The sequence below is a fragment of the Acipenser ruthenus genome, chromosome 2 (genome assembly GCF_902713425.1).
Source record: "Acipenser ruthenus chromosome 2, fAciRut3.2 maternal haplotype, whole genome shotgun sequence".
Lineage (NCBI taxonomy): Eukaryota > Metazoa > Chordata > Actinopteri > Acipenseriformes > Acipenseridae > Acipenser > Acipenser ruthenus.
The window spans coordinates 24,719,799-24,740,434 of NC_081190.1; the positions used below are offsets into that span (position 1 = coordinate 24,719,799).

At 37.0% G+C, this 20,636-nt stretch overlaps 1 protein-coding gene across 5 annotated transcripts in view; it reads right to left on the bottom strand.

The window, feature by feature from the left end:
* The window catches only part of LOC117408556 (uncharacterized), a 47,905-nt gene that overhangs the window by 14,320 nt on the left and 12,949 nt on the right, over nt 1-20,636 (bottom strand). For 4 of the 5 annotated variants that reach the window (XM_058992526.1, XM_058992518.1, XM_058992537.1 and 1 more), the window contains 8 exons: nt 20,072-20,154; nt 6,576-6,701; nt 5,174-5,285; nt 4,667-4,842; nt 4,082-4,129; nt 3,594-3,710; nt 2,176-2,265; nt 1,849-1,926 (listed from right to left, as the gene is read on the bottom strand). In XM_058992526.1, the coding sequence (XP_058848509.1) occupies nt 1,849-1,926; nt 2,176-2,265; nt 3,594-3,710; nt 4,082-4,129; nt 4,667-4,842; nt 5,174-5,285; nt 6,576-6,701; nt 20,072-20,154 (830 nt within the window). Of the gene's footprint in view, nt 1-1,848; nt 1,927-2,175; nt 2,266-3,593; nt 3,711-4,081; nt 4,130-4,666; nt 4,843-5,173; nt 5,286-6,575; nt 6,702-7,924; nt 8,071-20,071; nt 20,155-20,636 lie in introns of those variants that run through there. The other variant, XM_034903499.2, reaches the window with a different exon arrangement.

The window sequence follows — 20,636 nt, forward strand, 5'->3', positions numbered from 1 at the left end:
CCACATCAGCTGATTTTCTCTTAGTATGATAACTGTTTTCTTTAAACTGCTTAATGCTACATGTGGATGTATTTAATGTGCGTTTTCAATGACACTTTGTTGTCATTTTTTCCCCCCAATGTGAAGATGTTTTTTTTCTTTTCCTAAAGAATGAAGACATCAGTTTGCTTTGATAATATCTGTTTACTTCTATGATTTTCCAACTAAAATCCTGCCCCATAATAAATCTGAAGCCCCAATTTCCCCTAAAAAATGATCAAAATGGTGTGTGGGGTTGAATATCTTAATGCTCCTTAAAAAATGTCAATGCATATCTGAGCCTTTTAGAACTAAAATTGTGTGTAAGCTTGTTGGCTGTTAAAGCCAATATGCCTCACTTCCTAGCGCTGAGTGATCATCACTAAGAAGAAGAAGAGGGTTAAGGAAGGGTTTGAAACACTAAACATTCTTATCTAACCTTTGATTTTATTGTATCAAGGCAGAATGTGTTTGGAAAGACTAGCCCTTCAAGTCAAACGTATTGATATTTATCAAATTTGTCAGGGGTGTTATTCGTTTTCCATTCTTCCACGAGCCTCACCTCAAACCTTGCATATGTGTATGTAAAAGCAAACCCCTCTTTACAAGCAAAGGATGTGAAAGTCTCCTAAAATAGTTCATCAATGAGTAATAGTTAAACTGCAACGATTCAGACATTAGGGAACCAGCAATGATAATAAAAATTTATGAAAGAAACCTGAATTGCAGACTGTGAAATACTCCTCTGCCCTATGGTGCACAGTCATTTATCTTAAGAGTAATATGGATTCTTTGTAGCAAGTCCTTAGATAACAGAACCGTTACTGGTTGTAGTTATAGGTGAATTTAATAGGCCTCCAGACATCTTGTATCTGTATGTAATACAGAGAACATCCAGGCCAGCTCATAGCAAGTTACTTTGTGTTTCACGTTTTATACAACTAGGACATACTGTAAATTGACAAAATTAGGTTTTACATTAGTAGTTCAAAAAATATATAATTTTTATAGAATTAAATTGTGTTGTTTATGAGAGATTTGGATGCTCAAGCCAGTCATTTATTTACAGTTAGGCACAGCAGGAGCTTGGTTCTTACAAAGGTCCAGGGAAGGTTGCCCACATCTGAGACAGTAATTTGGTCTCAGTACTCTTCCAGTCCAAAGGAATACTACTAAGTGTGTCAATTAGTGTTACTTTAGAACAGTTTTGTGGTTTATACTGAAGTGAACCTCAGAGAATAGGCTGTAAAGCTTTCATGTCAATTATGGACCCAATTCTCAGAAGAACTGTATTAGACATTATCTCATTGATTTAAGTCTCTCTGGTGAATGGGTTTCTTTTTCTTCTTCTTCATGTGGTGAACTTTATTTTGCTCTATATACATTGCAAGATTTTACATTCTCAGTATTGTTCATTATTTTGATAGAAAGATCAGCTCTCCCTATTAAACAAGGAAGATAGTGTATACTGTAGAATAACCCTCGTGGAACCAAGGTACTAGCAGCTTCATACTGTATATGAACAAGCCACTTCTTATTCTGTAAATACACCTAAACCGGATGTACAAGGCTCTAATCCCATCTGACACACTATTTACAGTAAGTAAGAACACCATGGTCAAGAACATTTAGGATTAGAGTATGGTATTGTGTATCATATTAACCCCATTGAAAGGGACAGACAGAATGTGTCTCGGACTCAGGACATACAAATGTGAAAAATACACTGTTTCTCAGCTGTTGTCTAATGTGGCAATTACTGTTACTGATGCTTGCCCTTCCTTTCCTTTTCGGGTAGAAGAAAATTATGATTTAAAGAATGCTCATTACTTTGACAGCATGTGTTGATTGCATTGATTCATCCTCTGTTAAAGAGTGAACACTGGCCTCTGTCTCATCCTGGGAACTCTGTAACACAGTCATTGATCAAGTTAGTTGTGATATCTAGCTTACACTATGCACTTCATTATTGCAGGCTGTTAACATTGCATCATCTTTGGCTTGTTTTAACATCTCAAGCACAGTATCCACAGGTAAGAAGAAATATACCGATTTGTTTCACCTTTCATAAAACATTACAGAATTTTGTAAGAGTAACGAATGCTGTGATGGTATGGTTTAAATCTATAGTGATTCAAGTCTGTCACATGCTCTTACCTGATCACTGTGCTCTTGCAAGGAATGTTTTTTAAAGTACAAAATGGAGGTCTGAGCCTCTGTTAGCTGCCCCAGAAGCGACTCTCTCTCCTGCATAAAATTACATTATTATCAGAAGTCCTATACCTGGAATATGTATTATATTATATTAGCATACAACTCAAGACAATGAATTATTACAGCTCAACAAGTTTTGCATATACAGTATTAAAGGCAGTCATTAACATAAAGTATGAGGGAACGTGAAATGTTCCCATTTAACATAACCTGTGTAAGTGCAAAGAACCATTTCACAATAAACTTGTTAATCATGGCAAATATGGACTGGTTCTTTCAACATATTTTCAATGCTTTGCAAATATATTCATGGTCATTTTAGCACCTGCTTTATTCTTCTTTGCAGATAATAACTTACACAAGGTATTAGATATGTCACATTCCTTTCACTTGGGTAATGTTAGAAATAATTTATAACAGGTGACCCAGTTCTGACCTGACCATTTAGAAAAATAACACAGATATAAACCTAATTATTCTAAGTCCGGATTTGGATGCATTTATCAATTTATTATATCTCAGTTAGTCTTATTTAATATCCAGCATGTCAAAATGATTAGATACACTGGAGTAAATGAACATTTAATACATAAAATCATGACAAAGCTCAGTTTACATCAGAATCTCTTAGACCCATTATTTGTTTGAAAAATAGTATAAAAAAAGAAAGAAAATGAACTATGATTATTCCAGCTGTTTAAACTGTATGGTGCATTTTACATTTCAGGGGAAAAAAAATAACATCCTAATATTTTTTAAAAATAATATTTTTATGATGGATAGCAGTGTTATTGATTTCCACTGTAGTTAATATTTTCAGCTTAATGTATGTCACTTGTAAAAAGAAAACTATGTTAACAACAATGTAAATTATTGTCCTGCATTATTAATATTTGTGTTATACATTGGGAAGTACTGTTTGCAAAAAAATTAATAAATAAAAATAAAACATTAACAAAGTTTTACAAATTTATTTCAACAGTTAACACCAGCGATAAATATAAGCATAAATGATACTCTGAACACTTGAACTCTTATTACTATGATTCATCGTTTGGATGTTGAAAGAATGAAAGGTTACAAACACAGTGCAATTGGTACTCCTGCAAAACATTTATCCACTTTCCCAGCGAGTCCTCGGAGTCTCATTACACCATGCTTTACAAATGACAGCAAACCTCAATATGAATAACAATCAGACTGAAGGGTTCTTGTGTGATTTTAATGACTTAACATTTTTGAAATATAATCCTTAATATTGGCATTTTGAGAGGTGTATTCATTGTTTGCCCCGTGTGTTTAAAACTGTGCAACTGGTGAACAATATATATTTTTTGATTTACAGTGCAAGATCTACTCACCTGAGTCCAGTGTAACATCTTTGTTTCCAGTTCATCTTGAAGACAACTTACAGTTTGGTTGAATCTTTCCTTCAGTGTAGAAACCTCTTTCTCTAATTCATCTATCTTACTAACAGCCTTAAGAACAATAGAGACAAACTTTAATCTCCATAAATACTTAATTAAAAGACATCAATTTGTGACATTAATCCTTTAACATACAAAGCATTGGCTATGGTCACAATATTGATAATGGGTTAAAGGGAATAAATTCAATGCAAAATGCAATATTCATTTACTAGCATCTATTCTAGAGTCAACCATCATTCCTAGACTATAACACAAAAACATAGTTACATTTGATAACTCACGACCGGTATACATTTAAAGACGTCTATGAAAAGTCATATTTTAAATGATCTATTATTGTTAAATAGATATATTTTGGCAACATATTTTTGAATACCTTGCTAAAAAGAGAACATTATATTGGAATTAATCATGTTTACCTCAGTTTTATAGGCCTGAAAGTAGTGTTCATCTGAAGGAATGCTCGACTTAAAAAAAGAAAGATTTTTAGGTTATGAAAAAACATTACTGTTTCCACGGGCACACAATAGTTTAAGGGATATCCATATGCAATAATGGTTGGTAAAAGTAAAATGGTGGTGTAACAACAAAATATGAAGTTTGAAAAAAAGTGGTCAGGAAATGGTCTCATTAATTCAGAAACATAAAGTCACATGACCACCTGTCAGCCACATTGGATCAGAGGTCAACAAGTTCACAAGTTCATATTCCAAAGCATTATACCACAATTATTTGTGAACATCTGCATTTGGCACCATTAAAAAGTACAAATACAAAAATCCAGTGTCCTATAAAATAATATATCTCACCGTTTATAACTGAAGCATTTGATAGGTTGTACTTTCTATTCAGTGTACATGTGGTTAAAAAAGAACCCAATGATTCCATATATTCTCACAAGTGCACCTTTCAGAACTGTAAAACCCTTAATTTACTGCCTCCTAGCCAGTGATTATAGAGGGATTTGAAAAGGTCTTTGGGAGAAAGTAGCTGGGATTTGTTACCAGAGCTTGTTCGTCTCTCAGATCAATACTGTGCTCCAGGAAAGCAACTTGAACAGTCTCCAGAGCGCTCATTCTCCTGCAGAGGAACTTTTCACTGCCCTCTGTGGGCAGCCGCTCTTGTACTGCACTTTGTTCAGAACTCACTTGAGTAACAACAAGTGTAGGTTTTTCAGTGCCTATGAAAAGAACAGATGTTTGTTAAGGGTCGTTTTAAAAATAAACTATTAAGAAAATTGACCTTGAACTGAAATGTATTCCTGTATTTCTGTATTACAGCATGTGATGCTTGGAGACATAACAGATAATAAATGGGTCCTATTCACCAAGCTTAACCACGTGTTAGCCTATATAAAGGCTGTTATACATTTGTAGATTTTTGAACCTAAGGATCCCAAATTTTTTTTAGAACAGTTACAATGACTTTCGGACAGTAAGTGCTTTGAGAAAAAGTAGCTAACATCAATCATATATATATATATATATATATATATATATATTATACACAACCTGGGGGGAATGGCACAGTGGAAATTAGTGCTGCATCTTCCCTGTTCACAGGTAGCATGACTCCCCCTGTCTTGTTCTCCATGAATCCTCCCCTAGGCAACAGTTGTGCATCCTTTTAAAGTTAAGCAGATATTAGTTCACATATTTACAGTACTTGAAAGAGAAACTTGGTATGGATAAGAAATATCAACATGTGTTCTTTTTGCATTATTTTCTGTTTTAGTCATTAAATCCTGGTGATATTTTAAAACTCAGAAGATTAAAGCAACCCTGTACCTTCAAAAGAGGTCCCAGAATCATAACTAAAGTACGAACATCAGATACACCTGAGTGTAACAAATGACAGATAAAGGTTCTGCAGACAGTGTGTGGTTCTAAAAGGCAGTCAACTGTGCCTAACAGAACACAGTAATAGCTTTTGTTCAATTCTCAATGGCTTATTATCCTAAACACCACCCTCCTAGCTTGCACCAAACTGAAACACTGAATCACATTGCATGTCTCATGTATGTACCCTCCCTGTGGTGTCGTCATGTGACTTTTTGGTTTCAGGCTGACCGAGCTAGGTAACCAAGAAAAGGTCTGAGAGTCTAATGGTCAAAGGTTCGTTTCCAGCCTCCGCCATGTTACACGCATACAATGATTAAGCTAGACAAACTAGTATGTTCTGAATATAAAAAATATAGAGAATGAAAAATGATAAGTACGTTTTAAAGGTGAAAAGTATTCATTCAGCAATATATCTGTGAACATAGGTATGTCTTGGAATGGAATTTCTTGATTACTCAAAGTTAGACATGAATTAAAGGTTGACAGGTTTCAGATGTACCTTATACATAAACGTGTGAATATGGCTGCATCTTTTACACAGGGAAATGTGAAACCTACGAAGTGATGACAATACATATTTGTTAAGATTTATTGGAAATATTTTGTTATCTTTATGCACTTTAATGTTGACAGGCTGGATATTCCAGCTACATGCATATTTGTAAGTAAAGGACATTAACCAAAAGTAGCATTTTAGATTACAGGGCCTGAATAGCCAAATAAAAACATTGTAATAACTGTGTAATTACAAATGGAAACAACCCTGTTATTAACATCTTGTTACCTGAAGTAATTACATTGTAACACTACAACACAAGTTATTTCTTGTAATCACACACATGCTAGGTAATGTTGATAGTTACCAAGTTATTGTAATGTTATTACATGGTTATGTGTGCCCCATAATCAAACCTGCTACCATTATATTAATAGTAAAACCCTGAGGACCTGAATGAACACGTTGAAAGTTGTTCAACAAGTAAGTTAGTTCAGTAATATAACATAAAAACAGAATATGAACAGAACAAAGTCTACATACTAAATGGACCTGGTCTCAACAGTGTGCATTTACCTTCTCAGAATCAGTTAGTAACTGCAAACCTTCTCTAGGTCCTTCTTTTGATGAATGGTTGGTTTCTTCATCAGGGCAGAGTTTGGCCTGGCCAGTATGTGCTGCTACAGAGTACAGGTCTCCATTCTAAAACAAATGTTTGTTTTAGCATTTCCAAAATGCACTTACTTTAACTGTTAAGTGTTACAGTTAACAGTGTGGTGTGTAAGTCTGTTCCTCTTATTTCAACACTGTTTCTTTTGCACCCTCCAGCAGCCTCTAGTGGCTACTACAACCGCCGCTCATCATCCAGAACTAAAAGGTAATACACAATAACATTTTAACCTATATTTCATAAATAATTTAATAATGTATGCATCTGCCTCACTTTATATGTCTTAAAATGACCTAATAAAGCTTAACAAGCAACATTTTTCTATTTTTGAGCGTGTGTTAAGTGTACCGTAACCGAATGTGCCCATGACCATAAGGATTTTGTTGTGGAAGACAGCAAAGGAAAGAAGGTACAACTAAGTGTGCAAGTACTGTCAAGTTACTACTATTGTGACAGAAAAAAAGCATTTTGGAAAGTAACCGAAAACAATAATTTCATACAGCATATAAAAAGCAAAAGCCCCGAAAAAAACTTTACATAGAAACATACAAAATAGTTCAAAATAAGCACCGAAAAATGAAATTAATAAAAACAGAAAAACAGAAGCCCTAGTTATAATCCACACTCAGACTATTAAAAAAAAGTAAACCACAGTCCTTTGGCTCTCACGGTCTGTAATGTCATCAGAAACCACACTGATGTGAACAAAAATGTTTATTTAACAGTTGATTTGTAATGCTGTCAGAATGAGCTACATAACTGTATTACAAAAAGAATTCTGAAGTAAACTGTAATAGATTATACCACCAGGACATCACTTGTAGGAAGGAACAGAAATTATAGTTCTAAGTAGTTTCTTATTAGTTAATTAGTTTCTATATTATTTCTCTTTGAAAACTTGCTTAAAGCATTTACTACAAAATAGGACCTATTTTTTAATTCCTCTGTAATGCTACAGACAGTAAAACTTAACTTGTTTTCTTTAAAAATCACTTCCAAAAAACACTTAAAAAAAGATTGCTTTTGTACAACGAATTCTACACTGAGCAATGAACCTGTTTTTATATTTTGACTGGTTATTGTTACAGTTTTATTGCATAAACTGACCTATGTACCACAACAAAGTTCATTGAAAATGCCTTTGTAAGAAAGGTCACTGCGCTGCCCATCATAACTGATCCTTTAGTGTTGTTATACCCTAGGGTAGGCAGAGTAAACAATCAATTTAAGAACATCACAACAACCCTTGACTTACCATCTCCAGAATATCCTTTGAGTCAATACATTCAGCAATAGCTGGGCCTTTGTAAAAAGACACCTTCTTCACTCTACCCTTCATTGAGTTTTATAAAACGTGTTTGCTAAAAAGTAACTGCAAATCTTACTGAATGTGAAAATGAAGTGATAAAAGAAAGCATGCTGTGCTTTAATCCTTGAAGAAATGAGGCTTCTATTGAATAAAGAGCCAGTTTAGAAAAAAAAGCAGTTTCCATGGCAGCAAATCACAAGCAGAAAAAAAAAACACTGGACTAAAGGGTGATGGTTTATTACTATATATTTCTCTCTCGTATAAAAGACCCATTCACTAAATGACTAAATGATTTTGGTGCTTAATCAAACAACTATTAAAGAGTTGTTACTTTTTTAGACTTAATTTGTGCAAAGAGGATATGTATTTGTATTTTATCATCAATAGAAAAAAATACAACTATAGTTTCACAAGAGGAATTAATGCAAAAGTTATATTAGAAACATTCCAGGCATTATTAACATGATTTTTTTTCATCTTATATCTTTTCAAACTGTACAAAGATATGTATTAAAATGTTTTAAGGTTGCTATTTGCCAGGTTACTGTCTTTTTAATAGTAAATCTTCCATTTCATCTTCATTAACATTTTGTCAATTACATAAACAATTGGCAACATGGCATAAAGGTGAAACCACTTTAAGAACAGTGAACTATTATGCATGAAGCTGTCACTGTCACTCACTAATATTAAAAAAAAATTGTTCTGGGATTTACGGACTGGAAAGAGCACAGTGAGAATTTCTCACCTATTACAACAGCACTCAAAATGTTATATTATTTTGTTTCAGTGAAAGAAATTAATTTATCTTGTATTTCTCAGGTTTTCTCTATTCCTTTGACACTTATTTCTTGAAGGGGTCACACGAGGGCATGTACATTAGTCGCAATGACTGGCTGGTAAAAACAGGCTTATAAATAGGAGCTGCTAGAGAGTGGAGGCAATTTGTGAAACATTTAATGTTTTTTGCTGGGATTTCATTTTGTTTTAGAAGTTTAGTTGCGTAACAACTGTTTTATTAAGGCATAAAATGTGTCATTTACAAAAGTGTATTGTATTTTATCACATACAGGTCTGTGAATTATATTTGTAAATCGTATTTGTTTTATTTTTTCAAAACAGCAACATGCATTTACTTTGTGAATACTTATTTTTTTTAAATACCTACATGTTTTCACCATGATGAAAGCAAACGTTTAAAAGGTTAACCGAGTACTATCAAACAGAAAGAAAACATTTCTCTTGTCAAACAAAATAAATGGGTCTGCCTTACACTATCAGTCTTCTGAAGATGTACAGAATTGAGTTTGCTGTATTGCACCTTACTGGAATAAGGGTAACTTGAAGAAAACTGTACCCACATCTGTCTTGCTTCAAACTGAATGTCAACTGTAAAAGTCATTTGCCAGGAAAGTAAAGGGGTCTTGCCAGAATGTTTTAAACCTTCAACCTAAACTGTCGCTTAGACGCCTTGACAGCTTGAGAACTTGACACATGCATTTCCCCTCTGGAGGCCTTCCCCTCTGTACTCTGCAAGCTGATCACGGCTGCTGAGCCATGACGCCACAGCGCTCATCTGACCTGACATAATGAGCAGCTATTTACAGCAAACAAGGTAGATGGAAGAACATAGACCTAAATGATGCTCTAGTGTAAGGAGGATTCCACTGGGGTTCGAACGATCCAGTCAATCTTAAAGGCTTTCTGGGACTGGTTATTTCTCTCCCTTAGGACACACAGCTGATGCTTGGCTATAAGCCACCCACAGATCAATAGAATAGGTTATAGGAGCAATCGCGTGACAATAAATAAAAACTAACTCCAGATAACAACATGAAACCTACAGCTCTGTAGAAATAAATTGCGGCCTAATGTTGAACCGTCAAACTGTGCGAGGTTAAGGTAATGTGGATCTGTGAAACTCTCTGTCAGTACAGCACAAATGCTAAATGGGAACATAACATAAAAGGGGGTTGCATGATGCTTGAGTGAAATCATTATCTGAACACCGAGTTGTTTCTCTAAGTGTGTACTGTGTTTTATTTGCCCTTGCTACTAAATCTATATTTCACCTTTATTGTTGAAAGATCATTAGTGAATCACTCCTGAATATCCTTTATCAGTGCTGTGCTGAGCTGGATAAGAGCCAAGCCTGAAGGACATGGCATAAGGTTTTCCATTAGTGTTTTTTCCAATGATGTTTCATCTACTGGATGGTAAAGCCTAGTTATATAAAATATTTCTGCTTTACTTCAGAAACTTACAGTAGCTACTAAATTTAAAGGTGTAATGCTCAATATAGTTAAAATATATTTAATAACATTTTTTTTTGTTTGTTTTTTTTATCTTAAAATCCAGTATCGAAAACATACATTCTGAGCATTTTTATTGTAAACTTATATTATTATCAGATTTGATTATTATTATGATGTATCAATGGACTGATCTCATAGTGAATGATACGATAGATGTATCCTTTCCTAAAATTATCTAGTTTTTGTCATGTTTGAACACAAAACTGCAAATGTGAAAATTAGATGTATTTCTTCTAAAAAATGTATAGCAAATGTTGCTTTAAATTGCTGCAACAAACTAAACTAAACAAACTAAATGTTTAACATCTGAATAAATGCTGCTTTTGGAGGCTTTTGCAAACCTATGGCACCTAATGGAAGTCTGTGTCACCAATAGACCTTGCCTTCAAGATTTATGTTCTAATCTGGTTGCTGCCAGAATAACCAAAAGTCACTTCCATTTACTGGCTGTTGTGCCTTATATAAGTGAAATGGGTTCCTGTCTTTGCCCAGTTCACAGTGGACATAGATAAATGGCTGTGTTCAGTTGTTTAGCTCAGAATTCAGAGTATGAGGCTGAGTGTTTATGGAAATAGGGGGGACAATGAAGAGAAATGTCTTTTATTACAACTTCTTGTGGTCCATTTTGTCCAGATTGAAATTCACCCAGCCAGCCTAGTTCCACTGCCTCAAACACTTTAACAAGAACAATGAACAACATCACATTTAGTTTTCTGACTGGTAAGATTTCACCTTCAGTATGATATCAGAATTCTCAAATCATGTAATCTGCCCTGTAATTTACTATAAGGATGAAGATGGTCAAAAGCATTAATGAACCATGTAAAGGTGCCTCTGATGTTGAGTAAATACTGTATCTATTTGACATAAATCTGCTAATTGTCCTTCTGCTGATTGCTGGTGATGGTGGGTGTGTGTGTGTGTGTGGTGGTGGGGGGGGGGGGGGGGGGGGGTTCAATAGTATAATACAACATTTAAGCAACAATTCACACCAAAGTGTGAGTTGTTGTAAAATGATGCAGTGCCGAGCAACCACCTAGCTTCACAACAACACACACCTTAAAGTCTTAGATCATATAACTTCCCATTTGATAAGAAAAACCTCAGTATTGTAGGAAAACAAAAGCATACTCAGGGGCCTAAGAGATCCAACCAGTGTTGGAATCTTTTTCAGCCAATCAGAGTGCTCAGGAATATCTGTGGTATCTCTGTTTAATTTAGAAACAACGAAATAGAGGGATATGTTTGAAGAAACTATTCCTTTTCTTTTAAATCAGTAATTTGCCTTGGTTTCCACAAATACAGCTACAGGCCTTTGTAGCACTAACCACATGTCCCTCAACTGGTAACAGCATATGTCTTAGCAACACAGTGGTATTAATGTCACGCGTTCAACAAGCACTCTATACTCGGAAGTATACAAATGTGGTGGGAAAATAAATGACCTTAAAGTCGAAAAGCAAACAGGTAGCAGTATAGTTGTTGCAAAAAGCTTTTCTTCAGAAAATGATGTTTCTTGTTTACAAGAACTGCAGCTATATTTGTATGTGTGTGTGCGTGTGCATGTGTGTGTGTGCGTGTGCATGTGTGCGTGTGTGAGTGTGTGTGTGCATGTGTGCATGTGTGTGTGTGTGTGTGCGTGTGTGTGTGAGTGCGTGTGCATGTGTGTGTGTGTGTGTGTGTGTGAGTGCGTGTGTGCGCATGTGTGCACGCGTGTCTTGTCTTGTGTGCGCGCGCGTGTGTGTGTGTGTGCAGAGAAACATTGTATGCTAAAGCTAAATCATCACAGTTTCAAAAAAGGTTGTAGTAATCAGTATCCATCATCTTATGCTCTTCTTCACCATTACATCAATTAATGCAATTGAGGAAAGAAATGTCACAGGCCTGGCAGGAACCTTTTCACGTCCTTTCAGGGAGAAGTTTACTTCCAGCTTTTTCTCTTGCATTAGCTCCTGTCATCCTCGAAACAACAGAGCCCAGCGGTGTCAATTATATTTGATTGACTGAGTAAAGCACACACAAATAAGCGAAAACAATGGACACAAAAATCTATATACGACTCCCCTTGTCAGAGCAAGAGCTCGTCTTCTCCATTTTCATGCTGCACAGTGATCCTGCTGTTACATGCTTAAATGTTTCCTTCAGCTCCCAAACTATTACCAATTAAGTTACCAGGGTCTTCAAAGGTGTGAAATGACTCCCTGGGCAATTGGTTCTAACTGCTGTTCAATAAATGAGGTCTAATTTATCAGTTTAACTTCACTTTCAAAAAACTAATGTCTCTAGGTACTATATGCTATTTGCCCTGTGAGGGGAATGCCACAAATAGCTCTATGAAGTTCTTGGGAGAAAGAGAAAGAGAAGGCAAAAGCTGATATTATCAATGACTGCTAAATATGGCAACTACTTAGAAGAATACATAGACAATATTTATTTTTCACTTTCCTCAGAAAAAAATGAAAATTAATTAAAAAAAAAAACAGATGGATTCCAGTAGTCACACTCTTAATTGCTTTATGTTCTCTAAAATATAAACACTTTAGCAATGACTAAAAGATAACCTCTTCCATATAGAATTAATACAATTATTTTAAAATACAAGAACACTAGGAGAATTATCTTACAGTAATACTTTGGTTAAGTATCTTTACAAATATCCGATTGTGTCTTTTATTACTATTTTCAAGCAAATGAGCAGCTTCCTGCAGCCGACTTGTCATTATTTTTGGGGGTTTAGAAATGAAAGACCAATTGTCTTGTTTGGCTGACAAAACAAGTGCTCTGGCCAAACAAAACAAGTGCTCTGGCCATACAAAACAAAGATGTTTCTATAAAACACAATATATTGTATGACTCAAAAATCCTGATCACAAATGAAAAATAACCTAACTAAATAATGTACAGGAACGCTCACAGGGGTACCATTAAATTGGTCAGGATAAGGAATATGGTGCCGAGCTAATGCAACAGGGAAGTAAGTATGTCACTGGAAATGGAAAGGACCTGTGTACATTTCAATGGTACTAGTACAGTGCTATACAGTACATACCAGTGGTTAGGACTGGTGATTAGGGTTTGCTGGGACTGTGTTATTGGTCAGTAGGCGGGAGCAGTAGTGAAGGTATAGGGGAGGTGTGGAGCAATCAGTGAGAGATTGGAGAACTGTGGTTGATGGGAAGTATCATTGTACAGGCTGTACAGCACCACCTGCCTTTAGTGTCTTTGTCTGGCATATCAACTGGAGAGACAGAGACAGAGAGAGAGAGAGAGAGAGAGAGAGAGAGAGAGAGAGAGAGAGAGAGAGAGAGATTTGATTGTCTCTTATAATGCTGACATTTGCATATCCCAATTACCCATAATTCTGTAGCTACTGCTTTTTCTCACCTTAACTTGAAATCTGTATGCCAGTCTCTCAGTCTTTAGCAAGGGGGCGGCAGGTATCCTCATCAATGTGGTGGTTGTACAGTTAGGGTCAAAGTACTGTAAGCCCAGCCACGCCTGTTCAAAGACTGTCGACCGCCAAGCTGCTTAAAGCCCTTTTCAACATCCCAGCTGATCGCTTATTCCATCCAATCCACAAACACCCGTCTCAACGTCCTTGAAATCCAAGCTAACACAACACCATCCCCAGCCACCATTACCGCTGTCATTTCAGCTCCAGCTTCAGCTTCAGCGTCTGCTCTGGCACCATCTGCTTCTGTCCCTGGAATACAACCTTGCCTCAGCAGCATCACTGACTGGTCTCATTCCGATCCCGATCTCTTCAACAGGATATTCAGCGGGTTACACGCAAATGCCTGCGGAGTTTGCGCCTCCACAGCCCATTCCACCCACGTGTGCCCGAGAGTTGCCTCCAGCTCGTTCTGTACAGGTCAACGCAATATTCCCCCTCTGCTCAGTACCCACCTTTCTGTTTCAAATCCTATCCATTCATCAGCTCCTCCTGAATATTCCACCATTCAGGACAGACATGGCCATGCCATCACATTTTCCGGTTCCAAACAGATCTGCAATCATTTCAATACCAACTTATGTTCATCTAAATTGTGCAAAAATCTTCACATCTGCAGCTTCTGTGGAGACGCCCATTCTAAAATCATCTGCCCAGTCACTTCCAAGTGATATTCAACAATGCTTTCAGTATTCACTCCAGTTATCGTTCCAGCCCTCACCCACACCCTCTAGCATCACCCCGACAAACACTTCACATCATATCTCATCGATGGCCTTCTGAATGGTTTTTCTACTGGTCTTTCAAAAATACCTTCATTCTCCTTCATCTGCGAAAACCTCTGTTCTGCCATCGCCAAACCCCAGATAACCAGCTCTCTAATTCAAGCCGAAGTGAATAAAGGCTTTATGGTAGGCCCATTCCCAGCACCTCCTTTCACTTCTTACCATATCAATCCCATAGGTATCGCCACTCGCAAAGTTTCAGGCAAGAAGTGATTAATTATCGATCTCTCAGCACCTTGTGGGTCTTCTACTAGCAGTATTAACTCTCTCATTTCTCATGATGAATTCTCTCTCCATATCAAGTTCACAGATGCTATCAAATTCATCAAGATTGCTGATGGCATTTCCTGGCTAGCCAAAGCCGACATTTCCGATGCCTTTAATGTTATGCCAATCCATCCTTCTCTTCATCACTTGTTTGGAATCCGCTGGGCAGATAAATTCTACTTCACCACTCAACTCACCTTCAGCTGCTGCAGTAACCCGAAGATATTCGACTCTCTGTCTGAAGCCCTGTGCTGGATCCTTCTCAATTCCTATCACATTCCCTTCCTGCTCCATCTTATGGATGATTTTCTTCTAATATCTCCTCCTTCAGATCCTCCATCTCAAGCAATTTACAATTTGAAATCTCTCTTTTCTTCAGTGAGTGTTCCTTTATCCAAAGACAAAACCGTCGGCTCTTCTATCTCCTTGGAATTTCTTGGAATCACTCTGGATACCTTGAAATGTTGCCCACCTCTAAACTGATCCGCATTCATTCTCTCATCAACAATTTCCAAATTTCAACTTCCAGAAAAAAACGAGACCTGCTATTCCTTCTCGGTCATTTTAACTATGCAATTCGCATTATACCTCAGGGCAGGACCTTCATTTCTCATCTTCTGGCCCTATCCACCACAGTTGAGAACCTTAATGCCTACATTAACATATCCTCTGAAACCAGGAAAGATATCAAAATGTGGGCCACATTAATCACCCATTGGAACGACCTTTCTTTATTTTATGAAGATTTTATTTCGGCTCCTCACGATCTTTCCCTCTTTACCGATGCTTCCCACTCAGGAGTCCTCGGATTCCTCTGATCTGAATGGTTCTCTAGCGAGTGACCCCCAGAAATTCAGAACCTATCCCACCACCTCAAACCCACAGCTCTATTAGAAATCTACCCTATCGTTACAGCTGTGCATCTCTGGGGCCACCAATAAGCAAGGAAATCAATTTTATTCTTCAGTCCATATGATCAATAAAGGTCGCTCAACCTCTCCCCTGATTATGAGTCTACTCCGTCACCTCATCTTTATCTCCGTATCTCATAAATTTATAATTCAAGCCCGCCACCTCCCAGGCATACATAATAATACTGCTGACGCTCTCTCTCGCCTGCAGGTGTCCCGATTCCTCCAGCTGGTTCCTTCAGCCTCGCCAACACCACTTCAAACTCCACAGATTCAGCACTTACTGCTGGATTGAATTCAAACCTTTTCAGCCTGCTTCAATCTGCCCGGAGCTACATGGCCGTGGCTTTAACCCCATCTACAAAAGCAGCTTATTCGTCAGGATGGTCATCATTTTCATCCTTCTGCGCTCAAAACAATATCCAACCTTTCCCATTCAATCACGACTGTATTATTTAATTTATAGTTCACTCCCGGGACTCTCTTCTCCTCGCTCCTGCTACCATCTAGTCCTACATCTCTGCAATTCAATATCAGTACCGCCTCCTGTCAGTGCCCTCCCCGACTCTTCTATCCATACTCGCAGTTCGAAGCTTCCCCCGTTTCTCCCCATCTCGGCTACCCATATCAACTGACCTATTATTTTCATTTTTCATCATTTCAATTCTCTGCAATGGCTGTTTTTCTCCCTTCAACGATCTAGTCATGGAAGTTTTGTGTCTCACTGCATTCTTCGTCTTCCTCAGGTGCTCAGAGTTTACAGTCTCATCAACTGCCCTCAGGGATACATTCCAGGGACCTATCCTTGGTCCCCGATTCCCATTTCATTATCCTTCTACGTTCCTTAAAAACTGATCAGCTTCATAAAGGACAGTTCATTCAAATATCAAAAATCAATTCTCCAATATGTCCCTACTCCTCCGTGCTCAAGTACGTTTCCTACAAGAGTCCTTTCCTTCCAGCAGACCCTCTATTCATCAATTCTTCCAGAACAATCATACAAGACATTGGTTCACTACTCATTTAGCCTCCCTCATATCCAAGGCAGGCCTCTCTCCCCAGTTCTTCAGAATCGGAGCAGCCACTTCTGCTGCCAAAGCAAACGTCAATCACCATCTCATCAAAATCATGGGTCGCTGGTCTTCCTCTTTCAGAAATTGACAGAACCAGCTTCCTCGCCCGATGGTGCCTATCGTGTGTTTTTGGGTGCCCGAGGTTGCCGAGCAACTGGCCTGAGGCAGAGCCCTAATCACCATCAGTCAGGGCCCCGACAGTCAGGGACCCCCTTTCCTGTCCATACCTCTCAAGCACAAAACCTCAAAGCAGCTTGATCACGAGCTGCTCTTTTCAATCTCAAGATGCACAAACACCTCAAACCTAATTGCTTTCACTGCCCTAGCTCGCGCCCCGTGAAATATTAAAAGAAACACAAATTCAGTGACAAAGGTTTCGACAAGAAGTCTTTTTCAATGTCTTCAATGTCTGGTATATTTTTCAATAAAACCACAGAATGAACATTCTGTAGTGTTTCATTTTGAAGTACTATGCCACTAATGTTTTCTTTTCATTGTAGACAGCCATACAGAGGTTACACAAACAATCCCTGGTTTTATTCAGACATGACTTTACCATGGGGTGAACTTCAATTAATTCTTGGATTCTATTTTTGGATAAAGGCAACTCCTGATATTTTGCAACAACCATAGGCTTGCCACAATAATAAAAGCAATGTAATGCAACATGTGTTATCTTAGCTAGTAAGAGACATATGCAGTTAATGTCAGGTTTAATGGTATGTTTTGGAATATGAGCCGGTAAGATAAACTGCCTACATTAGATGCCAAACAATAAACAGATTCTCACCCTCAAGTACATGTAGTAAGAAGCCAACTTCAAAATGACAATTTTGGCTGCTGATTAAATGGACTCTCTTTAATACTGAATACTGGTTTAACTTAAGCCTATATAATGACGTTATAAAATAAAATAAAAAAAGGTCACTAGATTATTATATCCTGTGTGGGACATCTGTACATATGTAAATCCTACTTACATTTCCACATACATAGAGAACCGCTTAGCCAATTGTAACAAAACTAGGTTACAACATTTTTCAACACGAAACACTGAGAATGCTTGAAGCTGGGGAGGTGCCTGTCTGTATATCTGTACGTATATCACACATTTGTACTTACACTGTACCTGGAGAATCTTGGTGAAGAAAATATCATAATACGAGGATAAAAGGAAGCCATCCATCTGTATACACTATATCACCTACACTGTTCTGCTGTTCATCCAATATAATGAAACTTTGGGGCAGATTCAATCTACAATTAAATTCCAGAAATATCGGCAGAATGATACCTGTTTGTTGATTCACTGTTTGCTGATTCGCTGTTTACATATTGTCCTACCAAATCTAAAAAACACAGATATTTTAAAGGGTGCAGAATTTATTTGGCACTACCATTTTCTATCTGGAAATAATACCCAGCAATTATGGAATGCATGAAATTAGTCAAAAACCTACTAAATGCATGAATCTGTTTTGTTTTGTTAAAAAAAAAAAGAAAAGAAAAAAGAAAATGCAAGTTGGCTGTGAATGATAAATTCTCCTATCTAACTCAACAAGTTTCCTATATTCATGTTTCTTTAGACAAAATTCTTAATGTTCCTGCATCTTTATTACTGCAATTGTATTAAAAATAGATACAGGTTATTTTTTATCACATACCTGTATGTCTGGTTAAACAAAACAAAACGTTTTCTTATAAAATGTTGTGAATTCAATATAATAATGTTGAATTAAGGAGGCAGTATGGTCCAGTGGTTAAAGTCCAGGGCTTGTAACCAAAAGGTCACCGGTTCAAATCCAACCTCTGCCACTGACTGACTCACTGTGTGACCCTAAGCAAATCACTTAACCTCCTTGTGCTCCATCCTGCAGATGAGATGTTAAATCATTGTCCTGTTGTAAGTGACTCTGCATGCAATGCACAGTTCACAGCCTACCTCTGTAAAGTGCTTTCTGATGGTGGTCTACTATGAAAGGCGCTATATAAAAATGAAGGTATCATTATAATAGTAATATATACGATAGGAAAAATGACTTTCATGCACAGCAACCCAATCATTTATTTTTTAACCTGACAGGTTTTTATAGTTTTCCAATAGTGCATGACCTTTGTATCCTGCACATCAAATCTTGGTCTTATTATTCCTAACTAACAAGAAGCTTTTTTTTTTTTTTTTAAATGAAGACACACAGTGACAGACAGAAACAAAATGCTTTCTTCTCCCTAAAACGAAAATATAAGCGCACATGTATCGCATAAACTACACCATATGAAAAAAAGCCTGATTGGGTACTACATGCAGTCGTACTATGTATAATGGCTAAACTGTTTTCAAAGGTTCAAGGCATCATTTTGTCAGCGTGATTATCAATAATCTACAAGGCATACTTTTCCTAAATTACTTCTATAACAACCTTGGTAGTCATTTACAATCATCATCTTTCAAGTAAAGGTCACATACACCATTACCAACCTGGCCTGCGTATACTACTATAAAACATGCTTGGATACTAATTACATTGATTCTTAGTAAAAAAAAAAAAAAAAAAAGTTTACAGTGACTGCTTTGCTTGAGTCCCTAAGGTCAACAAAGAAAAAAAAAAAAGAAATCTTTTCCACAGGCTACAGTTTGGTGAAATAAATTAAGATAATGATTTATGTTTACAGTTTTAGTCAATTCTGATAGAGACTACAGAGACAAAATGACAAACTACCTTAGCAGTAAACTTAAATCATGTCAGCCAATCTTTAGTTTTTTCTTACTCTAATTGCTCCCACTGTTCATTTATCTTCCCTGGCAATCTTTAGACGAAAAAGCAGTCCAATCAGTATGTGCGCAAACAACCAGAGATAAAAAGTTTAGCCTAATTTGTCACACTAAATTGCAATGCCTCTTGTTAACAAATGTTTACAAGTGCAGAAAACGAAACTGAATGCAGGCACACTGGGCTGTGGTCCGTTGCTGTTGACAACAGAATTGTTCAGTTGTGCCGTCCAACAGAAGCATATGAACGATCGAAGTACTGCTTTACGGCTCTAGTTACCAGAATATGTTTTGAATACATTGTTTCTGGTTATTCAGTACACCATACATATTTAATTAAATGTACGTCAATTCATTGTGGGCTGGAGTTTGATTTGCATTGCTTTTAGGCAGACAAGACTGTTCATGAATTCCAGAAGATACAGGTTCTGGTTTGCAAAGGGGATCACACGCTATTCATTTCAGTAGGGATTTGGTCAGGACAAGCAATCTTAAATATAAGTTGTATGGTATCTCTTTACCTTAGGTTGTCCTGCTTCTTTTCCTCTTTCAGACAGCTCAGACACTTCAATTGTCATCTCTGCAGGAAATCCTTTTTTTTCATCTTCGAATAAAAATAAAAGCAATTAATGAGAACAATTTGACTTCTTCCAGTTGGTATTCATATGTTACACCTTCTAGGAGCCGATGACACCTTTTAAAAAAAAAATGGAAGAGTGGTGCAGTTTTCATGTTTTGTTTAAATATATATTTAATATATTTTACTCACATTTTGTCTACATTGGAGAGTAAATTACTCGATGACCCAAAACCTTATCTGGAGCACTATATATATATGAATCAGTGGTTGGAAATTCTGGCCTGTGGTTGGTGAAAACCTCATCATAGGAGCAAAAGTAGATTGAACCATTGCCCTAACATCCTTACACCACTGGGCAATTTTCTCCCTCTGATATGTGATTGGTTCACATCACTGTCAGTCCCGCCCCGTTTCAAAGGAACACAATTTTCTCTTGTTGTGAGGCGTGCAGGGGAGATGTGAAAAAAACTGCTCAATAGCGATTCTGTGACTTAACAGAAAATTAA